The sequence below is a fragment of the Malus sylvestris genome, chromosome 5, assembly GCF_916048215.2.
Source record: "Malus sylvestris chromosome 5, drMalSylv7.2, whole genome shotgun sequence".
Lineage (NCBI taxonomy): Eukaryota > Viridiplantae > Streptophyta > Magnoliopsida > Rosales > Rosaceae > Malus > Malus sylvestris.
The window spans coordinates 28,602,949-28,625,179 of record NC_062264.1 but is presented as its reverse complement, the minus strand read 5'-3'; the positions used below and the strand labels follow the sequence as shown (position 1 = coordinate 28,625,179).

The 22,231-nt window shown below is 39.9% G+C and overlaps 2 protein-coding genes, 1 long non-coding RNA gene and 1 pseudogene across 5 annotated transcripts in view; 1 reads left to right on the top strand and 3 right to left on the bottom strand.

The window, feature by feature from the left end:
- Positions 1-1,012: 1,012 nt before the first annotated feature.
- Positions 1,013-1,777, bottom strand: LOC126623114 (uncharacterized). The gene is made up of 2 exons (XM_050291917.1): positions 1,328-1,777; positions 1,013-1,107 (listed from the first exon to the last, which is right to left on the bottom strand). The coding sequence occupies exons 1-2, from the start codon at positions 1,750-1,752 to the stop codon at positions 1,086-1,088; spliced, it is 447 nt and encodes a 148-aa protein (XP_050147874.1). The 5' UTR covers positions 1,753-1,777; the 3' UTR covers positions 1,013-1,085.
- A 1,708-nt stretch (positions 1,778-3,485) lies between these two features.
- Positions 3,486-22,231, bottom strand: part of LOC126623107 (nuclear pore complex protein NUP160-like) — a 78,619-nt gene continuing 59,873 nt past the window's right edge. For 2 of the 3 annotated variants that reach the window (XM_050291911.1, XM_050291910.1), the window contains exons 6-8: positions 4,384-4,643; positions 3,927-3,995; positions 3,486-3,837 (exon numbers count right to left, since the gene is read on the bottom strand). In XM_050291911.1, coding sequence (XP_050147868.1) covers positions 3,691-3,837; positions 3,927-3,995; positions 4,384-4,643 — 476 coding nt within the window. In that variant the 3' untranslated portion in view covers positions 3,486-3,690. The remainder of the gene's footprint in view (positions 3,838-3,926; positions 3,996-4,383; positions 4,644-22,231) is intronic. The other variant, XM_050291912.1, reaches the window with a different exon arrangement.
- Positions 12,522-13,119, top strand: LOC126623115 (uncharacterized; annotated as a pseudogene).
- LOC126623127 (uncharacterized) lies at positions 16,397-19,108 on the bottom strand. The gene is made up of 2 exons (XR_007623635.1): positions 19,047-19,108; positions 16,397-18,828 (listed from the first exon to the last, which is right to left on the bottom strand). It is a non-coding gene; the product is annotated as an uncharacterized LOC126623127 (long non-coding RNA).

The window sequence follows — 22,231 nt, the reverse complement described above, 5'->3', positions numbered from 1 at the left end:
ATCAGACAAGTGTTCATCACCAATGTCAAGCGGCAACTTCTCTTCCTCCTTACTCCATATCTCCCCCTGAAGAGAAGTGGCCAAATCTTCTTTTGAAAAAAATGCCTCGTGTTCCCGAAAGGTAACATCCATAGAGACAAAAAATTTCCCAGTTGGAGGATAGTAACATCGATACCCTTTCTGAGTAGCAGAATAGCCAATAAACACACATTTGATGGCTCTAGGATCCAACTTATCCCGATTTTGCATGGGGACGTGAACGTAGCAGACACAACCAAACACTTTTGGAGGAATATGAAGGAGTGAAGGAAGAGAATGATATTGGGAAAGGGTTTGGATAGGTGTTTGAAATTGGAGAACACGTGATGGCATGCGATTGATAAGAAAAACAGTTGTGTGAATGGCATCGCCCCAAAAACGTTTAGGAACGTGCATAGCAGAACATAAAGAGCAAGCCACATCCAAGAGATGACGATTTTTACGTTCTGCTATACCGTTCTGTTGAGGAGTATGTGGACAAGATGTTTGATGAATGATACCGTGTTGTTGAAAAAATGTTCCAAGTCCATAATTCAAATATTCTTTCCCATTATCAGATCGAACGACTTGAATTTTAGCATGAAATTGGGTTTGAATCATTTGATGAAAGATTGGAAAAATAGACATAACCTCACTCTTATTTTTTAGTAAGTATACCCAAGAAACTCGAGTGCAGTCATCAATGAAAGAAACAAAGTATTTAGCACCAGTATAAGTAGGAATATGAAATGGTCCCCAAACATCAGAATGAATAAGAGAGAAAGGAACATTACTTTTATGGGAACTTAAAGGAAATGAGACACGATGATTTTTAGAAAGAATGCAAGTTTCACAATGGAAATCAGAAACCTTGACTTTAGAAAATAAAGAAGGGAATAGATATTGCAGGTACTGAAAGGAAGGGTGTCCCAATCTTTTGTGCCATAACCAAATTTTTTCAGAAGCTTCAAATTGTTTGGCCTCCACTTGACAACTGTAACTTGTCTTCTCACAATCTGGTGGTAAGTCCAAGTAGTATAGACCTCCCCTCTCTCTACCATGACCAATCAATGCTTTCGTTCGAATATCCTGAAACCAACAATGGGTAGGAGAAAAGATGGCAAGACAGTTTAGTTGATTTGTAAGTTTACCAATGGAAAGCAAATTGTGAGAAAGTTTAGGAACATGTAAAACAGATGAGAGAGATAAGCCTGGTGTTAATGAGATGGAGCCTGCTCCAAGCACTGGAGTAGAAATACCATTAGCAACTTTAACGGTATTTAAAGGTGGAGTAGTGTGAGAAACAAACCATGTAGAGTTATTGGTCATGTGGTCAGAAGCCCCTGAATCAATGATCCAAGGTTTATTGGGAGGAACAATTGTAGTGTTCAAGGCAAAACCAAAGTTACTTGCATCAACTAAAGAAGTAGAAGCAGTAGTTGGAGAAACTAAGTGAGCAGATTGATCCACCCGAGGTATGGAAGGCGTTGGTGTCAGGTGTGCTTGTGATCCACCAATGCCTTTCTTTTGATTTTCCTTCTTTTGAACCCACCAATCAGGATATCCATGCAGCTTGAAGCAAGTGTCTCTAGTATGCTTATCCTTGTCACAATAAGTACACTTCCTTGTATCAGTAGTTTTGGATCCACCTAATCGAGAATTGGAGACTCCACGGGGAAATCGAGACGGAGCAGCTACCATGGCGGATCCTTCCACTTGTGGGCCAACCAACATAATGGTTTGCCTACTTGCTTCAGCATTCACAAGAGCATAAGCAGCACGAACAGAAGGCAGAGTTGTTTTGAGTCAAAACTTGACTGCGAACATGATCTAAATGAGGATCAAGACCAGCCAGAAAATCATACAATCTTTCTTCCGAAATTTCTATCTCTCGGGTAGCAATATCATCAGCGCACTTCAATTTTCCAGGACGCAAGAAATCAATTTCTTGCCATATTTGCTGAAGTTTACCATAATATGCAGATAAAGGTTCTCCATTCTGGCGAGTCGCCAGTGCTTGACGGCGAAGTTCGTATAACTTTGATGCATCTTTTTCAATTGAGTAAGTTTGGGTAACAGCATCCCAAACATCTTTTGCAGTAGAGAGTCGGAGAAAAATGGCCCGTACATCTCTGGTCATGGAGTTGAGTAACCAAGATTGAACCATGGCATTCTCTTCCTCCCATATAGTATACAATGCATCAGCTTCTGCTGGTGCCATTTTTGTTCCACTGATATAAGACCATTTACCTCTGCCAGTGATGTAGATGCGGACACTTTGGGACCATGAGGAATAGTTGGACCCATCCAACTTGTCTGGGGTGATATGTAGAGACATATCACTTTGAGTAACAGTAGCTGAAACAGTGGTCTTGGAGTCACCCATTATTACTGCCTCAGAGGTTATGGGTAAATTTGTTGGGTGATTCCAACGGGTATGGCTTATGGGGTATTGGGTAGTATATTTTTTTTTTGTGGAAAGATTTATGGGTTTTGCAGAGATACTGCAAATGGGAAGAATATGGGAAAAGATGCAGCGGAATATGTATGGTTAACAAGCTGGATATGGGTAATAATGTTGGTAGATATGGCCAAATGAAAAAAGAGTAAGATTGGGTTGGTATGAAAGTAGAAGACCTGCAGAATAGCAGGTCTTATTGGGTAGATGGCAGTAGTGCCAGTAAGTGAATCAAAATAGAAACTCTGTTTGGATCAGAATGGCTCTGATACCATGCCAAAATAGAGTTAATTTCTTGATATATTAGATGATTATTTCTCATTACAAGATGAACATATATATAGGGAAAGAAAGAAGACATAGGACCTAACTTTGCCTAACTTGCCTAACTTGCCTAACTTGCCTAATTTACATAAAGAAAGTTGACTAGCCTAACTTCACTAGCCATCCAATACTCATGGCTGTTTTTAGTTGACAAGTTAAAATAGCACTTTACCACTAGATGCAGGTTTGATATGTGCCAACGAAAGCAAATATTCTGCTGAAGTAAGCACAAACTCGTCCTCAATCTTCTCAATATCAATACAAGATTTCCCTGTTTGAGGATAAGCACTGTTGCTGGCAGCTGCAATAAAAATAAAACTTGTGACTTCCTCAAAATAGAACAGTATGTAATGCAAATGTGGACAAAGAAAATATTATATTAGAGAGTTCTAGATGAGGTACATATAATGATATAAATGTAATTGTATGTAATAATGGGATTTCAAAATCATCCAGGAAATTACATAATGGGATTTCAAAATCATCCAGCAAATTACACAATGGGATTTCAAAATCGGCCTGTATGTATGTGAGTTCATTGCTTTTGAACAAATTGTTGGTCTGCAACAAAATATTGCTCATAGGGAGGTAGCAGCTAAAAGTTATGGCTATTTAATTTATCATATGCATATAGTATTATAATTGTATGTGCGACTCATGACAACAATTAAAGATGTAGACACAATTAAAACAAACGTTTGGTTGTTGCATTATTTGCTCTGTTCATCTATTGTAATTCTAGCCTTTTTAATTGGATAGTGCTCGTTTTGAAGAGAATTACTGCAGAGTAGAGGATCAATCCAAGCGTTGGCAGGATGAACAAGATAAAGTGCATTGATAGCAACAGAGAGCCCATTCAGAATCTCCTTTAGTGCCAATGACATGTGCTGTTAATCTTTTAAAGCTGTTTCTGTTCTCAAACGAGCGGAATATAGGTACATGTAGCTCGCTGCTCTTCTCCAGTTATGTTGATGCATTTCAAATGCATAAAGCAACTTATATAAGTTTGGCTTTGCTAATATATCTGAACAATCTTCCTGCATGTTTAAGATAGAGAAAAATCACCAGGACTTCAAAATTGAAAATTTGAATACAGTAACCAATCTGCACTACTTTTAGATCATACCTTCCTGGCAAGCTCGTACTCTACCTTCTCTGTAAGACCAACAAAGGGTAGCTGACCATCACAAAGAATCTGCAAACAAATGACGACGAAAGAAATCTAGTAATAAATAAACCTTCATCGGAGAATTAGCCTCACTAGGACAATCTCAGACAGAATATTGAAATAAGTTCCATACCGTACGCATTACAGGAAACATAATATTCAAATCTTTTGCTAAAAAAAAGTATATAACAAAGTACATAATCAGTAGAAATCACTGAAGCTAAGGAAAAAAGGGTACTGACATAAAATCAATACATTATCAACAATATAGGTGACGCCCCCGTTCTATATCCAATAACAAACATCATGCAGAGAGAATTTCTGGTGGGTATACACTTTGCAACTTAGTAAAGACAAAAACTGGAAAAAAAATATCAAAAGCAAACAAAAGTTAGTTTCAAGTATGAATAAAAACCTTTATGGCACCACGCTCGTAAAGAACAATTATCAGACGCCTCAAGCAGATGTACTTGCTCTCCTCATCTGGGTTTGAAATTACGGCACAATATGAATCAAAATAGAGATTACGATCTAAAGTAAACTTGAAGACATTTGCCCAAAGTCGTCCTGTGATGGTAGATACTGATTCGTGGACCGAGTCTCGTCCATGCAGCTCATCTTTTACACTAGCTTCCTCTACCTGCTCAAGCGCAGCGAGAGCAAACTGACAAGCACCTTCACTAATATTATATTGCTCAAAAATCTGCATGGCCCATTGGTAGTAATGTAGTCTCCATGAGGAAGCTGACATGTTACCGGCTAAAAGGAAAGGTAAAATGAAACAGTTGATAAAAACAGAAAAGCAAAAGGCACAATCAACCGTTTTAAGATATAAAAGTTAAAAAAAAAACTCACTGAAACCAAGATTTGGAGACCCTGCTTCCCGAGGCAAACTCCGTAAAGCCTGGGATGATCCTTTTCCAGATGAAGCTCTGAATAGAAAAATTAGATATCAACGTTCACTATGGAAAACAATGAACTATTCCTAAGTGCAAATGGTACAATTATGAGTGAAAATTATGGGCAATTCCCAAGTGTAAATATCAGTCTTCCAAAGAATGCACATTATTTTCCTTCTATTTTTTTCTGGTTTAAACATAAGCTTTTCCATACATGCTAAGCATCTAGACACTACATCGCCAGAAGTGCACAATGTATTGTAAACTAATATTGTAATAAAGCTGTAAAGGTGAATGCTAGTTTTATTCCATATTGGCCCATTCAACTTGAAATAAAATTTCAGATGCAAACACCAAGCAGCTGAGTGTATCATATTAAAAATTCAGACTCTCTTCAGCTCTGTGCGTTTCATCAGAATCAATCAATTTATTGGGTTCACTTTGTGCTTCAAATCAACGTATTCAATATTTGGTTAAGTTGATGCATTTGTTTTGACTATTTGAGTCGCCGCAAAACCGAGCGCAACGTTGTTCTAGGATTCATACAGCAGACCCCACTTAGTGGGATAAGGCTTGGTTGTTGTTGTAGTCTACCATATATGCCTCAATCAGCACATTTATCATGTAGCACGTGTAACATGTAATTATTCAATTAGACATTATTCAATACAACTCATCTCCATTAAATCTTGATTCAAGCTATCCACTAGTTCAATTATACTGGTACGGGCTGGTATTCCAACATTCTTTTTCTTGGTAAAATGAAAATCTCCTTGGACGAATAATATTGAAAAAAATAGAAATATCTTCATGAAAAGAGAGAGAAAGAATAAATTGAAGATAAAGTTCAAGTTGCACATCTTATTTACTTCAAGAAGTCAGTTTCAATGCTGTACAAGAGTTACCTATACAGGGAAGGCAATGGGCAAAGATTTAGAAAATATAGAATACCTGAAGAAACAACGAACAGCTTCAGTGACTTTCCTCTCTTTCAGCACTCCATGCAACCCATGGTGTACCTGAGCAAGGAAGCAGCACCCTAAAAGATGATGAAGTATGCACCACCTTCCCTCTGTATCTTGGATACTATGAGATGTCTTCTCCTTTTGTAAATGGGCCTCCACCATAGTGAGTAGGTGCTTTATAGAGTATAGAAAAGTAACAATAAGTAATCTCAATGAAGAAAAGTACAAGGGATATTAGGACAACTGTAGGTAGAGAAATAACCTCAACCGCATCATACTGCCCATGCCTTAGCAGGATCAAAGCAAGATCTGTTGCACGTCTGAGGAAGGTACAGGATTCCGCAGTGTGGCCCCAGATGATCCAGCTAGCAAACTTCCGCATTGAAGTAATAATGCCATTCACGTCTGGTATGCCTCTCGAGGAAAAACGACCCTGGTCTCTGGAGGAAGTTTGAATACTTGGTACGAATATAAAAGCCAGAGTGAACTCACAATTTCCAAGCTTCTCATTCCATGATCTTCTTCCCAGGTTGCTGTCTGAACCATGGACAGGGATATTCATCAGAACAATACTAAATCAGCAAAATTAAAAGCTAAGGCCCCAGACAAAACATACACCTACCAATATGTAACACTGTAAGCTGAGAGCTAAAATCTTCAATTGCAGCTGGTTCAGACGGCGTTGTGGCGCAAAAATGTATAAGAAGCCACTCAGAAATGATTTTTTCAATCCTTGGAATCAAGTCAAGTTGAATTTTGGATACATCATCATGCAGCATCTGGGTCTGCATGCAGACCCAAAGAAATTTTAACACAGTAATTGATCAAATTCAACAGGAAAATGAAGACCATTATCATGAAATAAGGAATTATATAAAAACGACAAAGACAGAAAAAGAAAATGCTTTGGTAAAAAACTAAATTATACTGATAAAGTTGTGGAAGTGAGCACTGGAGTAGCTTCCTGTGAATTGAAATTAAGACCAGAAGTATCTGTAGGACTAATGATAAAGGATATGAATATTAAAGATGCAGTGGAAAGCATGTATTCAAATATAGAACTAACGATGAAGGATATGAATATTAAAGATGCAGTGGAAAGTATGTACTTGAACCCCATATTGTATATTTATCTGTTGTTTCTTTTATGAGAACAACAAGCAACTCCCTTTCTGCTGGTTTATTACTAACTTGATTTTGTATCAAAGATAAGTTCACAGCATGAACTAAACATTTATTTAATGACAAATTAGATTTGGGGTTCTTTTGCTAAAAAACAAGTTAAAGACCTATATTGAACATTTTACAGGTTTAAATATCTAAAGCTGGCAGTGAGAAGTAAACTAACCTATAGTCCAGATTCACAGTCCAGCGATATTACATTCTTACTTACTATGATAAGTAACGTTTTGGTTTGATATACTCTGTTCTGTTTTTTGTAGTTTGGTTGCTGGGCTTGTTGCTACTGCTATGTGATAGTTCTTTTGCATACAATAAAATCTTTTTCAAAATAAATAAATAATTCACAATAACGCTTACAGCTGCACAGACCCAATACACGCGACATACAAACAGGGCACACAGATATAAGCATCAAAACAAAAAATAATCAAAACTTCATTTCGATGAACAAAAAACAATGAGAAACCTTATCTCTTAATAAAAGAAATATAAAAAATATACGTATTACGTATATATACAATTGATTTTGTTACATTGAAAACACTCATAGGAGGTCTTGCTAATCAGAAGTGAAACCACAAAATCAAACATATAAAAAATAAAAAGAAACGGACCTGCCCACTGATGCTCACTACATAGCTTAGAAACAGAAGAATGTCAAGGGCAGACTCGTACATAACCTTCGCAACTTGAGAAGTAGCCTGGACCAAAATGGAAGCACTGATATCCAACGATATTTCAGCATCAAATTGTTGTATAATTTTCCGAGGTTTGAGAAATTATAGATAAGTCTCAATCACTTTTAAAATTCGACTCCATGTACCAGATTTCTTGTGCAAGGCATGAAGAGATAACAAGATGTCAATAGAGAATTTCCTCAATTTTTTCTGACCAGCCAGGCTTCTCTCCGAAGCAACATCAAGTCCAAGATCTGATACATGAAGCACAGCTACCGTTGAACTATATCCAGATTTTAAAATCTTCAAAAGGCGATGTGCAATTTCCTCAGCTGAGATAACGACTGGTGAACTAACTAATGATTCATAAAATACAGCAGAACCTATTTTTCCCAATTGTTGGCTGACATTAGAAACACAACCAATGGGTTTATCAAAAATAATAATTTAATGAGAAATTAACACCGAAAGTAAATAAAAAACACACAAAAAAAATTTGAAATTTTCGTACCTCAAGTTTCTGGGAGGGTAGGAGTACCAGAGGGGTTTAGGTGGAAGCGTCGAGAGGAGGCGTTCGGCAAGGCGGATTGAAGCTCGTAGGGCCGAGCTTTGACGCTCCAGCAGTGGACGGCAACACACAGAGAAACAACAGCGGGTTAAAAAGAAAAGTAGCAACGACACAAAAATGAAAGAAAGGGAATGGCAAGAGCGGGAGAAGCAAACAAAGACAACGAAGAAAGAAAACGACTGCCAAAAGCATGAGAAGCAAAGAAAAACAACAAAGAAAAAGAAAGAAGCAGAAAAAGCAAAGGAAAATTTGAGGAAAGAAAGAGATAAAAATGAAAGAAAAAGGGAGAAACCCTCTCAGCAGAAAGTTTCCCAATGATCAACACGTGGAAGACAAAAAGCAGAGCAAAACAAAAAAATAAAATAACCAAAGGCAAGGTGGAAGATAGCGGAGCTTCTCACAATTTTTAATATTTGTTTTTCATGCATTCAAAATTTTTTATAATTTTTTATTGTGTTATGTGGCACAAACCTGGATTAACTCAATTTTTTTTAAATATTTGTTGTCAATTTTGTTATTATCATTTTATCTTTCTTTGTGGCCACACTCTGCAAGCAACTTTGCTTTCAAATTGTTTTATAATATTTTATTGTGTTGTGTGCCACAAATAGTGTTCCATGCCACCTACTGTAGGAGACTCGGCGTGGAATGGGGACATGTAGGTTTTTCACAATTTTTAATAATTATTATGTCCATGCATTCAATGTTTTTAGAATTTTTTATTGTGTTGCCACAAACCATGTGGCCTGAGTTAAGTCAAAATTTTTAAATATTTTCTTGTCAGTCTTTTAATTAATTATTTTATCTTTCTTTGTGCCATAACTTGAGGATCATAGACACGCAACCTCGGAGGACAAAGGATGATTAACATGTGACAATCATGGGCAATACATGTATTTTACTATGTGAAGCAGGCAACAAGAAGGTAATGGAATGAAAAAATCTGGGGCATTTCCACCTTTTTACTATTGATGAACAGTGTTGGGTTCAACTGGCTTTTAGTATATATAGGGTGCGTTTGTTGCACCGGACTGTCTCGGACTGGACTAGATTCAGAGACTAAGCTGGACTGACTTAGACTAAACTAAGCTGGAACGTTTGGTGCAATATCGGATTAACAAGAAAAATAATATTTATTTATTTCCTTTTTCTTTTTCTTATTTCTTTTCATTTTTTACCGAACACTCTTTCTTTTTCCAGACTCTCTCGAGAACCAGGCTCTCCCTCTTCTTTTATCCTTTTTGGAGTTTTTCCACTCTCTCTCTCTCTATCCGTTTCCTTTTTTTCAGAAAACCAAAGCACTATCTCTCTCTTTATCCTTTTCCTTTTTCCAGAAAACCATCTTGATTGAATGAAAGCTTTCACTGTTTTTCTCCTTTTTTATTCTTGAAAAGTTGTTCTGCACAAATATGTGTTTGGTGATTGAAAGATGTGTAGAACTTCTATCGAATTTGGTTTTGCAATTCGAGTCTGGGATTTGCGATGGAATCTGGGTTTCGCGATTCGCATGTGGGTTGCAATTTCAGCAAATTTGGGCTCTGTCTACTGGCTTTCGGGTATGGGTTTTGTGATTCGAATAGGAGTGAATCAAACGACAACGAGAGCAGGGAGAGAATGCGACGGGTTCTGGGTTCTAATAGATTTGAAACAAGTAGACGATGCAATTCTGGGTTGGCGAGTGTTGACGATGTTGGCAACGCGAGCAGACGAAGCGAGCAGAGAGAGGAGATGGAGGATGACGAGGAGAGGAACGTGAGAAGACGAAGACGTCTTAGCAATCCCATGGTTATTGGGGGGTCTCGTTAAGAGCTCTAAGTGAAGGGTTTTGTTTATGCGAGTCCCTTTAGTCTCATTAATTTAGTCTCATTAATGTTAATCACAATATGGAACAAACATAGTATTGGACTAATAGCTAGTCTGGTCTAGTCTAGTCCTACTTAGTGAGGGCAAACAAAAGTCCTCGTAATTTCTTAACCTATAACTGGAGACTAAGAACCATATTTTTCTATGACATTTTCATAAACTGCAAAAAGAGTCAATGCCTCTAAATCTTTTCTTATAAATTTTTGGAAAAATCCAAGCATAGAAAGGATAAGAAAGGGAAACCATTCCTCAAACCCAACTTTTAACTTTCCAAATTCAAATCACTTGGAGCAGATAACTCTGTTCTTACACCTCGTTACTGGTTTCATAAGTCTACCCTTAGAAGTAGAGATGTTTGGTTGGGTAGGGTTACTGGCAGTGGCGGATCCAGAAAATAATATTAGGGGGTCAGTAAGAATAGCGCACGCAGCGCGCAATTTTTTAATACCAGAAATAGCATGCATATCGTCATTTCATCGAGTCTTGGTAGGCCTGAAGTCATTTGAAAAGGTATACTGCACACCTGTTAATGTATGCAAGGGGCAGCACCCAAGGTATCCATGGACATTTACCGACTCTTGGTTGGCCTGAAGTCAGTTGGAAGACATGTATGAAGCCAACTCTAATCTTCAAAAGGGCACTACCCAAGGTATCCATAGACATTAATTGAAGTTTGGAGGGTCAACACTCAAGGTATCCATAGACGTTCACCGAAGTTCAGGGGGTCAGCTGACCCCCACCCCCCGGCCCCTCAATGCATCCGCCACTAGTTACTGGTTCATGTGGTCAATTTCAACTAGAGTAATAGTTTAAGGGTCAAATAACAGTTTACCCCAATTGTAATGCCATCATCAATTGTTTCTCATCTGCTACGTTTCCCAATATTTATTTTACTAAAGAGCATCTAATGTGTGCAGGAGAAAGCACGCAGAACTTGATGGAGAACTATCAAATTCTTACTACAAGGAAGTGACCCACTACTACTAGGACCTGAGGTTTGCTTGTGTTCTTGGTTTTTAGTTTCCTATGTTTTACCTGCCTATTATCCAAATTTCCATATTCTTCTGCAAGCAGAAAAAAAGTTTGAATTCTGATGGGAGTCATAGAGAGGACTCACGTGAGAAAATGATGATGGACATGCTACCTGCTAATCATGTTGCTTGTATTGATTCTTCTTTTATTTATTACCCGGAGCTTATGAACCTCACATTTTATACATTGAAGAAACAAATTTAGAGATTGAGGTTTTTCTGTTAGAGGTGGTGAAAACATTGGTGGTGGACACGGTTAGAACTAAGCTAATTAGTTTTGACATATTAGCTAACCAAATTATATTTGTAGCTAGTTGCTCCCTATCCAATCATCAGATAGGTAATACCAACCGAATTGGTGTGCGACTGTTAAACGTTGCAAAAGGAATAATACAGAGATTTGCCAATCTCTGTCAAACACGGAGGCATGTATTAATGTGGTAATGCTATCACATAGTACTCGCATGTAATGAAATAATCATGGCACACGGTGGTGCATTTGGTGACTTCTTCTGTTATCCTGGTTGTCTTAGGAGTCAAGTTGCGGGAGCTAAGTCGGAGCTTTGCAGGTTTTGGAACTCTTGCATGCATATCGTCTCTGCCTCTGTGTATGTGTGATAGAGTTTAAGCTGTATTTATCAAAGCCATGTAAAAATATGAATTTTAAAGCTGCCTTCACCTTCAAGTGAAAAGCAGCAAAAACTTGCTAATTTCTTGATAATTTTTGTTTGGGAGAAAGGGAAGCTAGAAAGCGTTTTCTGTTTTTCCTTCTTCTGTGATGGGCAGCAGCAGAAGGGTAGAGGGTAGGGGGAGGACTAGTACCGTTCTTTTGTCTTTTCTCTAACAATAAAAATACAAAGGCATTTCAAAAGTTTAAGGAGCCAAAAATGACACATGTGGGCTATGACTAATTTATCGAGACGATGGATCTCTGTTCTCTCTTGCACTCATGTTCAAACTCGTCCTCGTGGCTAATTAAAGTAGTTTATAATATCTATTTATTTATCAAAAAGAGTAATGGTAGAGAACGACCACATACAATCTTGAAACCCAACGTGAAAACTCGGGGGCGTTTCTATAATGCACCAGACTTGTAATTCTTATTTTTTGCAAACTTGTGGATCATTCGTGTACCATTAATTTTCTCATTCCGGATTTTAATTTGAGTGGTTTTTCAAGCTTTGATTTGGGAAAGTGTTTTTCAAGCTTTGATTTGGGAAAGTGTTGTTACTTTGCTTCTTCATTATGTTGTCGATTCATCGGGGCTGTACACGACAGTCTATTAGTAATAGTAATAGCAGTGCACAGTATTTTCAAATATTATGTAAGTATATGTAATTGTTATTTTTCTTATTTTTATGCATCGTTCAAATATTATTTATATTTTGTTATTAAACATTATATGTTTTTTCTTTATTATTACAGGGTGATATGGTGGAAAAGAGCACTGCTATTCTCCAAGAAGCAACATCGCAGCTTCCCCCAGAGACCCCGATCGAGGACGTCATTGTACCCAAGGATGCAGATGTTTAGATCGTGACTGAGGTCCTGGATCAGAAGTTCGGTCATCGTCATGGTAAGGTTGTTCGGTGTACGGGGAAGGCGGGGGTTCGTGAAACGGGTGCCTCTTCTTTCAGATTGTCCATAGGAGAGGTCAATTCCTTGAAGGAGGAAGTGACAACCCTAAGAGGTCAGGTTGTGGCCCAGGGCGACCACATTAGGGCCCAGGACGAGAGGATGAATATGATTGTTCAGGCCTTAGCGATGTCCGGCCTCCAAATCTCGACGATGCCAGCACCTAATGTTGCTCCACCTTCGACTTCCCAGCCATTTCGCCCAGACGATACCGAGTAGCATGATGTATTAAACTTAGAAGACTTGTAGTTTTTTATTTTTTTGTTCGGACAGACGTACATTTTCATATATTCTATAATTAATTACTTTTTCTTGGTTTATTAATTATTGTTTAGAATTTAATTATAATATTTATTAAAAATTAAATAAAAAAATATAAATGACACAAAAAAAAAAAAAAAAACTTTGCGCGACGCAGTGCCTACCTACGTTGCGCAAACCCTTCCTTCACTGCCTTCGCGCGACGGTTCTTGCGCGACGAAGGTTCGTTTGGCTAATTTTTGGGCGACGTATTTTTGACTTTGCGGGACGACGGTCCTACGTCGCGCAAAGTCTTTTTTGTACTAGTGTAGGCGAGATGAAAACAGGCACAATATCAAACAAACTTGAAAGTGGTTTAGTGAAATGTAAGCCTCAGTGCTTGCTCTACCTATCTAACTACAAGCCTCTGGATAATAAGTAAAAGTGAACTGGTATGAACGAGAGAAATGGTACCTCGTTAAAGTTTGAACAAACCCTGCTTTGATGCATACAATAATTGAAAATAGAATCACACTAGTTGAGATTTGACCTTATAAATTTGAGTACAGAACTATTAGGACCCTAGACTGCTTTGGTATATACAATAATTCAGCTCCCGAACTTGACTCCTCAGGCGATCGGGATTACAGAAGAAATCAGCAAACACCATATTGTATAGAATTTCTTGTCATATCAGGCTATAAGCGTTCCAGCAGGACTTCTTTGCTAACGTATTCAATGTACCATATGGATGTAGATCCATTCAGCCATCGAATTTTCAAAGTGAATGAGCAAAAAGATACCAAAGAGCAGGCAAAATGTCTGATGACTACGTGCCATTACTGTCCATATGAATGGAAACAATACCATACAAAGCTAGGCTTGTATGTGATGATGGCTACAACGACCATCAATAGTATATAGGTCAGCACCTTATCAACAGTAGATATGAAGTAAGCAATGGATATTCTTTTATATTGGGGCTGTAAATTCATTAACTAATGAGTCGTGTGTAGAAATCCTACCATCTGCAGTGAGCAGGAATAAACTCAAGAGTCCTAACTTGCTTGATTGCGCACATGGCTATTTATAGGCCAAGTCAATAATCCCAACGGCTAAGAAAAAGTAGAGTAACTCACAACTCATTGACACATCGATTTCTGTCCACCGGAAGAGAGTTCTCAATATCAGACTGAGGGGTCATCAATCCTGAACGAAGACTACGTATCTGGTGGACAGTTGCCGCAGCTCATACATATGTTGACAGTAACATCTAATGCAAGTTCACATAAGAAAATGAAAAGGGAATAAAAGTACTAACAGAAATATTTTCAAATATTTTTAAATGAGTGGGTTGGACATGTGCAAAGAAGGCCTACTGATGCTCCAGTTCGAAGATGTGACTACGGGATAGAGGTTTAGGGCTGAAGGGGTAGAGGAAGACCTAGGAAAACTTTGGAAGAGACCCTAAGAAAAGACTTAGAGTACTTGGATCTAACGGAGGACATGACACAAAACCGAGCGCAATGGCGTTCTAGGATTCACATAGCCGACCCCACTTAGTGGGAAAAGGCTTTGTTGTTGTTGTTGTTTGTTTATTCTGTCGTTACCATGCAAAAAGTGGTCCTGATCATCCACTCCTTGTTCTTGTACATCAGATGCCGCTTCAATTAATGCCAGGCAACGACCTTATAATGACAAGAAAGGAACATCAACAGCCCATTATAGTGGAAAAGGGGGAAGGAAAAAAAATTGAAGGTTTGAAGCATGCCACTGTGTAATCACTTAAGTTTCGGGTTTCAGCTAACAATAAGAGAATCGTTAATATCGCAAAGGAGGACAAATGACTAAGTCTACAACCCTAGAGAGAGAGAGAGAGAGAGAGAGAGATACCACTTTCAGCCGGTTAACCTTCAAGTCTTAATCACCTACAAGTTGATAAATCAGGTCAAATTAGCTACAAACATTTTGAGCCATACAAGGCAAATAACCTGATGTTGCTTCATCATACAGTTCTAGATTGGTACCGTTACTAATAATACCTTGCAATATGTTTGTGTCTTGGAGTTGAGTCAGCTCCCCAACAAAGACCCACAACAGTCTAAGCTTGGAATACACAGTAAGTCAAACAGTGTAACTCAAACTAAATCGAAGATATGAATGGGTTTTGAAGGCAGAAATAAGCGTGCAGAAGAATCTTGTAAGAGTAAGAGAGTATGCACGCCCCCAAGAATACAAACATAACGAGAACCGCAGAAGATACGAAAGGATGGAACCATGGAAGGAAAATTTCATGCTTAAACGGGGAGGTTCATAACCTCCAGGAAATAAAGAAAGTATACGAGCAACGTTTATCAGGTCGCATGTCCATGATCCTTTCCTTATCGGGGTCCTCTCTATGACTACAACTAGAATCCAACTTTTTTGCTGCAGAAGATTTTGGAAATTTAGATATAACAGGTAAATGTAGGAAACTTGAAAACAAAGAACACATTCAAACCTCAGATAATAATTTCTCTTGTGATAAGAATTTGATAGTTCTCCAACAAGTTCTGCATGCTTTCTCCTGCACACATATTAAGATACTCTATTAAAAGAAAATTGTGAAATGTAGCAGATAAGAAACAATTGAAGTCTACCACTATACAACAACAACAACAAAGCCTTTTCCCACTAAGTGGGATCGGCTATATGAATCCTAGAACGCCATTGCGCTCGGTTTTGTGTCATGTCCTCCGTTAGATCCAAGTACTCTAAGTCTTTTCTTAGAGTCTCTTCCAAAGTTTTCCTAGGTCTTCCTCTACCCCTTCGGCCCTGAACCTCTGTCCCGTAGTCATATCTTCGAACCGGAGCGTCAATCGGCCTTCTTTGCACATGTCCAAATCACCGGAACCGATTTTCTCTCATCTTTCCTTCAATTTCGGCTACTCCTACTTTACCTCGGATATCCTCATTCCCAATCTTATCCTTTCTCGTGTGCCCACACATCCCACGAAGCATCCTCATCTCCGCTACACCCATTTTGTGTACGTGTTGATGCTTCACCGCCCAACATTCTGTGCCATACAACATAGCTGGCCTTATTGCCGTCCTATAAAATTTTCCCTTGAGCTTCAGTGGCCTACGACGGTCACACAACACGCCGGATGCACTATTACACTTCATCCATCCAGCTCGTATTCTATGATTGAGATCTCCATCTAATTCTCCGTTCTCTTGCAAGATAGATCCTAAGTAGCGAAAATGGTCGCTTTTTGTGATCTTTGCTAGATTGCTCCAGTCATTAGTGTGGATAAGTATATAAATGGATAGAGATAGGAAAGCAAACACAAGATGTACGTGGTTCACCCAGATTGGCAACGTCCACGGAATAGAAGAGTTCTCATTAATTGTGAAGGGTTTACACAAGTACATAGGTTCAAGCTCTCCTTTAGTGAGTACAAGTGAATGATTTAGTACAAATGACATTAGGAAATATTGTGGGAGAATGATCTCGTAATCACGAAACTTCTAAGTATCGGAGTGTGGTATCATCTTGACTTGCCTTATCTGTCTCATAGGTAGATGTGGCATCTTCTCTGGAAGTACTCTTCCTCCATCCAGGGGTGGTATCTTTAACTGGTGGAGATGCACAAGGTAATGTATCAATTTCACTTGAAGCTTACTTGTAGTTTCAGGCTTGGTCAAGCGCGATACAAACCATGTAGTAGGAGTCCCCCAAGTCACCGAGCTAGGGGATCTGCTGAAAGAGGTGACAGACAAGGTAAGCAATCAGAGCTCCGGCTGATTGTTCACCTTCTCCCCATCTTGCAGCAGCATGAAGGATAAAGAGAAGAAAAATGAGAAGAGATGATATGGGATACTTTTGCTTTTGAAGAAGTAACTTTCCACAGGCTTATTCTTGAACTGAGCTGGAGGGTTTTCTGGTTTCCTCCAGAGTATAAGGCCGACTGAAGAATTTGAGGGTCAAAACAAGTCCATCAAATCTAGAGTACGTTCGACCCTGCTGATATGGGATACTTTTGCTTTTGACAGAGTAATGGATGTATCGGCACGTGTGCTGTTACGCTTGTCTCCACATGCTTCCTTGTATCCTTCGCACTTGCCCTATCTGTTCCTCAAGCAGATGCGGTATCTTCCCTGGAAACATAAGATGTTGAAGATGAGTACTCGAGAGCAATGCCAGGTAAGTAATCAGGTAAGGGGTTCCAGGCAGTCAGTTCCTGGCTGGAAGCTTGATTCCAAGTGCTGACTGATTGCTCTCTTTCTCCTTGTCTTGCAGGTAAAAACAAGGCCAAAGGAAAAAACAGGGAAAAAGCATGATATGGGATACTCTTGCTTTTAACCCTGATGATATGAGATATTCTTGCTCTAGTATAGCTTGTTTGCAGAGGTATTATCGGGGGGAAAGAAAGATGAATATTTCGAAAGGCTTCGTTGGGAGTGCCCTCTCAGATATGAGGAAAGGTTGAGCATTTTTGCAGGTCTGCCTGTCCGTTGGGGATGGAGGTCGACATATATAGGAGTCTCCCTAACAACAAGTAGTAATGCTATTCCTTTACCCTGCTTGGTCATAGCACGGTAGTAGGAGCTGCCAGCTTCGCATGTTTTAACTCTGTCAGAGCACTTTGAAAAAGTGGCCTGTGGTATCTGGCTCTCGAGATTCGGAAAACGATGCCTCTTCGATTTTTGAGAAAGCAATCATGCTGGGGGTCTGGCTCTCGAGATTTGGAGAGCAGTGTCTCTTCGATTTTTGAGAAAGTAATCATGTTGGGAGTCTGGCTCTCAAGATTCGGAGGGCGGTGCCTCTTCGATTTTGGAGCAAGCAATCTTGTTGGGAGTGTTTTCTCGAATGTGAGTAAAGGTTGGGCATGTTTGCTAGTCTACCTTGCCACGAAGCACAGAGGTTGACACACAGGGACTTTCCAATTATCCAGCAATGGTACTGTTCCTTTACCCTATCTTCGATTTTGAGAAAGTAGTCATGTTGGGAGTCTGGCTCTCGAGATTCGGAGGACGGTGCCTCTTCGATTTTGGAGCAAGCAATCTTGTTGGCAGTGTTTTCTCGAATGTGAGTAAAGGTTGGGCATGTTTGCTAGTCTACCTTGCCACGAAGCACAGAGGTTGACATACAGGGACTTTCCAATTATCCAGCAGTGGTACTGTTCCTTTACCCTTGTGGGTAATAATATGGTAGCTAGACCTTCAAAATTTATGTGTCTAAACTTTGTTAGTGTTGTTTCTTTGCTATTCTTTTACCTTTCTTGGTCAGAGCGATGTAGTGGGAGCTGCAAGCTTCACGTGCTCAACTTTGGCAGAGAACTTTGGCAAAGTTATCTGTGGTACCCATGAGCTATTGTTGCGTGTGGAAAGTGGGTGATTGAACAGTAAGATTCATGTGTTTTCTACTTCACCAGAAGTCTTCGACATAATGTCAATAATTTCCGCAAAGCTGAGTGTGCGTGTGACAGGTGCTGACAAGGCTAGAAAAGTAGGTGCCTCTTCGATTTCTGAGATCGGCCCTCGTGGTCTCTGAGCAGCCCAGCTTTTGAGAAAGCGAGCGCCTCTTCGATTGATTCGGAAAACGATGCCTCTTCGATTTTTGAGAAAGCAATCATGCTGGGGGTTTGGCTTTCGAGATTCGGGGAGCAGTGTCTCTTCGATTTTTGAGAAAGTAATCATGTTGGGAGTCTGGCTCTCGAGATTCGGAGGGCGGTGCCTCTTCGATTTTGGAGCAAGCAATCTTGTTGGGAGTGTTTTCTCGAATGTGAGTAAAGGTTGGGCATGTTTGCTAGTCTACCTTGCCACGAAGCATAGAGGTTGACACACAGGGACTTTCCAATTATCCAGCAATGGTACTATTCCTTTACCCTCTCTTCGATTTTTGAGAAAGTAGTCATGTTGGGAGTCTGGCTCTCGAGATTCGGAGGACGGTGCCTCTTCGATTTTGAAGCAAGCAATCATATTGGGAGTGTTTTCTCGAATGTGAGTAAAGGTTGGGCATGTTTGCTAGTCTACCTTGCCACGAAGCACAAAGGTTGACACATAAGGACTTTCCAATTATCCAGCAGTGGTACTGTTCCTTTACCCTTGTGGGTAATAATATGGTAGCTAGACCTTCAAAATTTATGGGTCTAAACTTTGTTAGTGCTGTTTCTTTGCTATTCTTTTACCCTTCTTGGTCAGAGCGATGTAATGGGAGTTGCAAGCTTCACGTGCTCAACTTTGGCAGAGAACTTTGGCAAAGTTATGTGTGGTACCCATGAGCTATTGTTGCGTGTGGGAGTGGGTGATTGAACAGTAAGATTCATGTGCTTTCTACTTCCCCAGAAGTCTTCGACAGAATGCCCATAATTTCGCAAAGCTGAGTGTGCGTGTGACAGGTGCTGACAAGGCTGGAAAAGTAGGTGCCTCTTCGATTTCCTCGTGGTCTCTAAGCAGCCCAGCTTTTGAGAAAGCAAACGCCTCTTAAATTTCTGAGCAGGCGCCTCTTCGATTTTTGAAGCTCCGTCGAGTGCAGCTTTTTATAGGGGCTGGCATTAAGTTCCAAAGCACACTTGAATATCCACCAGTAGAAGCTCCATTCTTGTACTTCTAAGATCTTGATTTGTCCGACCTCTTCTCTCTTCAACACCTTTGAAAATGTCTGGCCCCTCCGACCGTTGTTTTGACTTGAACCTTGTTGAAGAGGCAGCCCCGCCTTCTCCAGACAACATATGGCGCCCATCCTTCGTCTCCCCTACTGGTCCTCTTACCGTTGGGGATTCCGTGATGAAGAATGATATGACCGCTGCGGTGGTGGCCAGGAACCTTCTCACTCCCAAAGATAACAGACTACTTTCCAAACGGTTTGATGAGTTAGCTGTTAAGGATTCGCTGGCTCTCAGTGTTCAGTGTGCAGGTTCTGTGTCTAATATGGCCCAACGCCTATTTTCTCAAACCCGCCAAGTTCAATCATTGGCGGCCGAAGTGATGAGTCTCAAACAGGAGATTAGAGGGCTCAAGCATGAGAATAAACAGTTGCACCGGCTCGCACATGACTATGCTACAAACATGAAGAGGAAGCTTGACCAGATGAAGGAAACTGATGGTCAGGTTTTACTTGATCATCAGAGATTTGTGGGTTTGTTCCAAAGGCATTTATTGCCTTCGTCTTCTAGGGCTGTACCGCGTAATGAAGCTCCAAATGATCAACCTCTGATGCCTCCTCCTTCTAGGGTTCTGTCCAGTACTGAGGCTCCGAATGATCCCCCTCCGGTGCCTTCTCTTTCTGGGGCTCTACCGACTACTGAGACTTCTCCTAGGCAACCTTTGTGAAGGCTCCATGTTGTTTGTTTATTTTGACTCATGTATATGTACATATTTGTAGCTTATCGGGGATATCAATAAATAAGGTTTCCTTCATTTCAACGTATTGTGTTAAATACACCAAAGCCTTCTTCGCTAAGTTCTTTGAATTTTCTTTTGTTGAAGCTTGTATGTTGAAGCTTTCTGAGTGGAGCATGTAGGTTGGGGTAGTGTTCCCTTAATTTCCCGAGTGAGGAAAACTTCTCGGTTGGAGACTTGGAAAATCCAAGTCACTGAGTGGGATCGGCTATATGAATCTTAGAACGCCATTGTGCTCGGTCTTGTGTCATGTCCTTCGTTAGATCCAAGTACTCTAAGTCTTTTCTTAGAGTTTCTTCCAAAGTTTTCCTAGGTCTTCCTCTACCCCTTCGGCCCTTAACCTCTGTCCCATAGTCGCATCTTCTAATCGGAGCGTCAGTAGGCCTTCTTTACACATGTCCAAACCACCGTAACCGATTTTCTCTCATCTTTCCTTCAATTTCGGCTACTCCTACTTTACCCCGGATATCCTCATTCCTAATCTTATCCTTTCTCGTGTGCCCACACATCCAACGAAGCATCCTCATCTCTGCTACACCCATTTTGTGTACGTGTTGATGCTTCACCGCCCAACATTCTGTGCCATACAGCATCACCGGCCTTATTGCCGACCTATAAAATTTTCCCTTGAGCTTCAGTGGCATACGGCGGTCACACAACACGCCGGATGCACTCTTCCACTTCATCCATCCAGCTTGTATTCTATGGTTGAGATCTCCATCTAATTCTCCGTTCTTTTGCAAGATAGATCCTAGGTAACGAAAACGGTCGCTCTTTGGTATTTCTTGATCTCCGATCCTCACCCCTAACTCGTTTTGGCATCCATTTGCACTGAACTTGCACTCCATATATTCTGTCTTTGATCGGCTTAGGCGAAGACCTTTAGATTCCAACACTTCTCTCCAAAGGTTAAGCTTTGCATTTACCCCTTCCTGAGTTTCATCTATCAACACTATATCGTCTGCGAAAAGCATACACCAAGGAATATCATCTTGAATATGTCCTGTTAACTCATCCATTACCAACGCAAAAAGGTAAGGACTTAAGGATGAGCCTTGATGTAATCCTACAGTTATGGGAAAGCTTTCGGTTTGTCCTTCATGAGTTCTTACGGCAGTCTTTGCTCTTTCATACATATCCTTTATAGCTTGGATATATGCTACTCGTACTCCTTTCTTCTCTAAAATCCTCCAAAGAATGTCTCTTGGGACCCTATCATACGTTTTTTCCAAATCTATAAAGACCATGTGTAAATCCTTTTTCCCATCTCTATATCTTTCCATCAATCTTTGTAAGAGATAGATTGCCTCCATGGTTGAGCGCCCTGGCATGAACCCGAATTGGTTGTCCGAAACCCGTGTCTCTTGCCTCAATCTATGTTCAATGACTCTCTCCCAGAGCTTCATTGTATGACTCATTAACTTAATACCCCTATAGTTCATGCAATTTTGTACGTCACCCTTATTCTTGTAGATAGGCACCAAAGTGCTCGTTCGCCACTCATTTGGCATCTTCTTCGTTTTCAAAATCCTATTGAAAAGGTCAGTGAGCCATGTTATACCTGTCTCTCCCAAAACTTTCCACACTTCGATTGGTATATCGTCTGGGCCTATTGCTTTTCTATGCTTCATCTTCTTCAAAGCTACAACCACTTCTTCCTTCCGGATTCGACAATAAAAAGAGTAGTTTCTACACTCTTCTGAGTTACTCAACTCCCCTAAAGAAGCACTCCTTTCATGTCCTTCATTGAAAAGATTATGAAAATAACCTCTCCATCTGTCTTTAACCGCGTTCTCTGTAGCAAGAACCTTTCCATC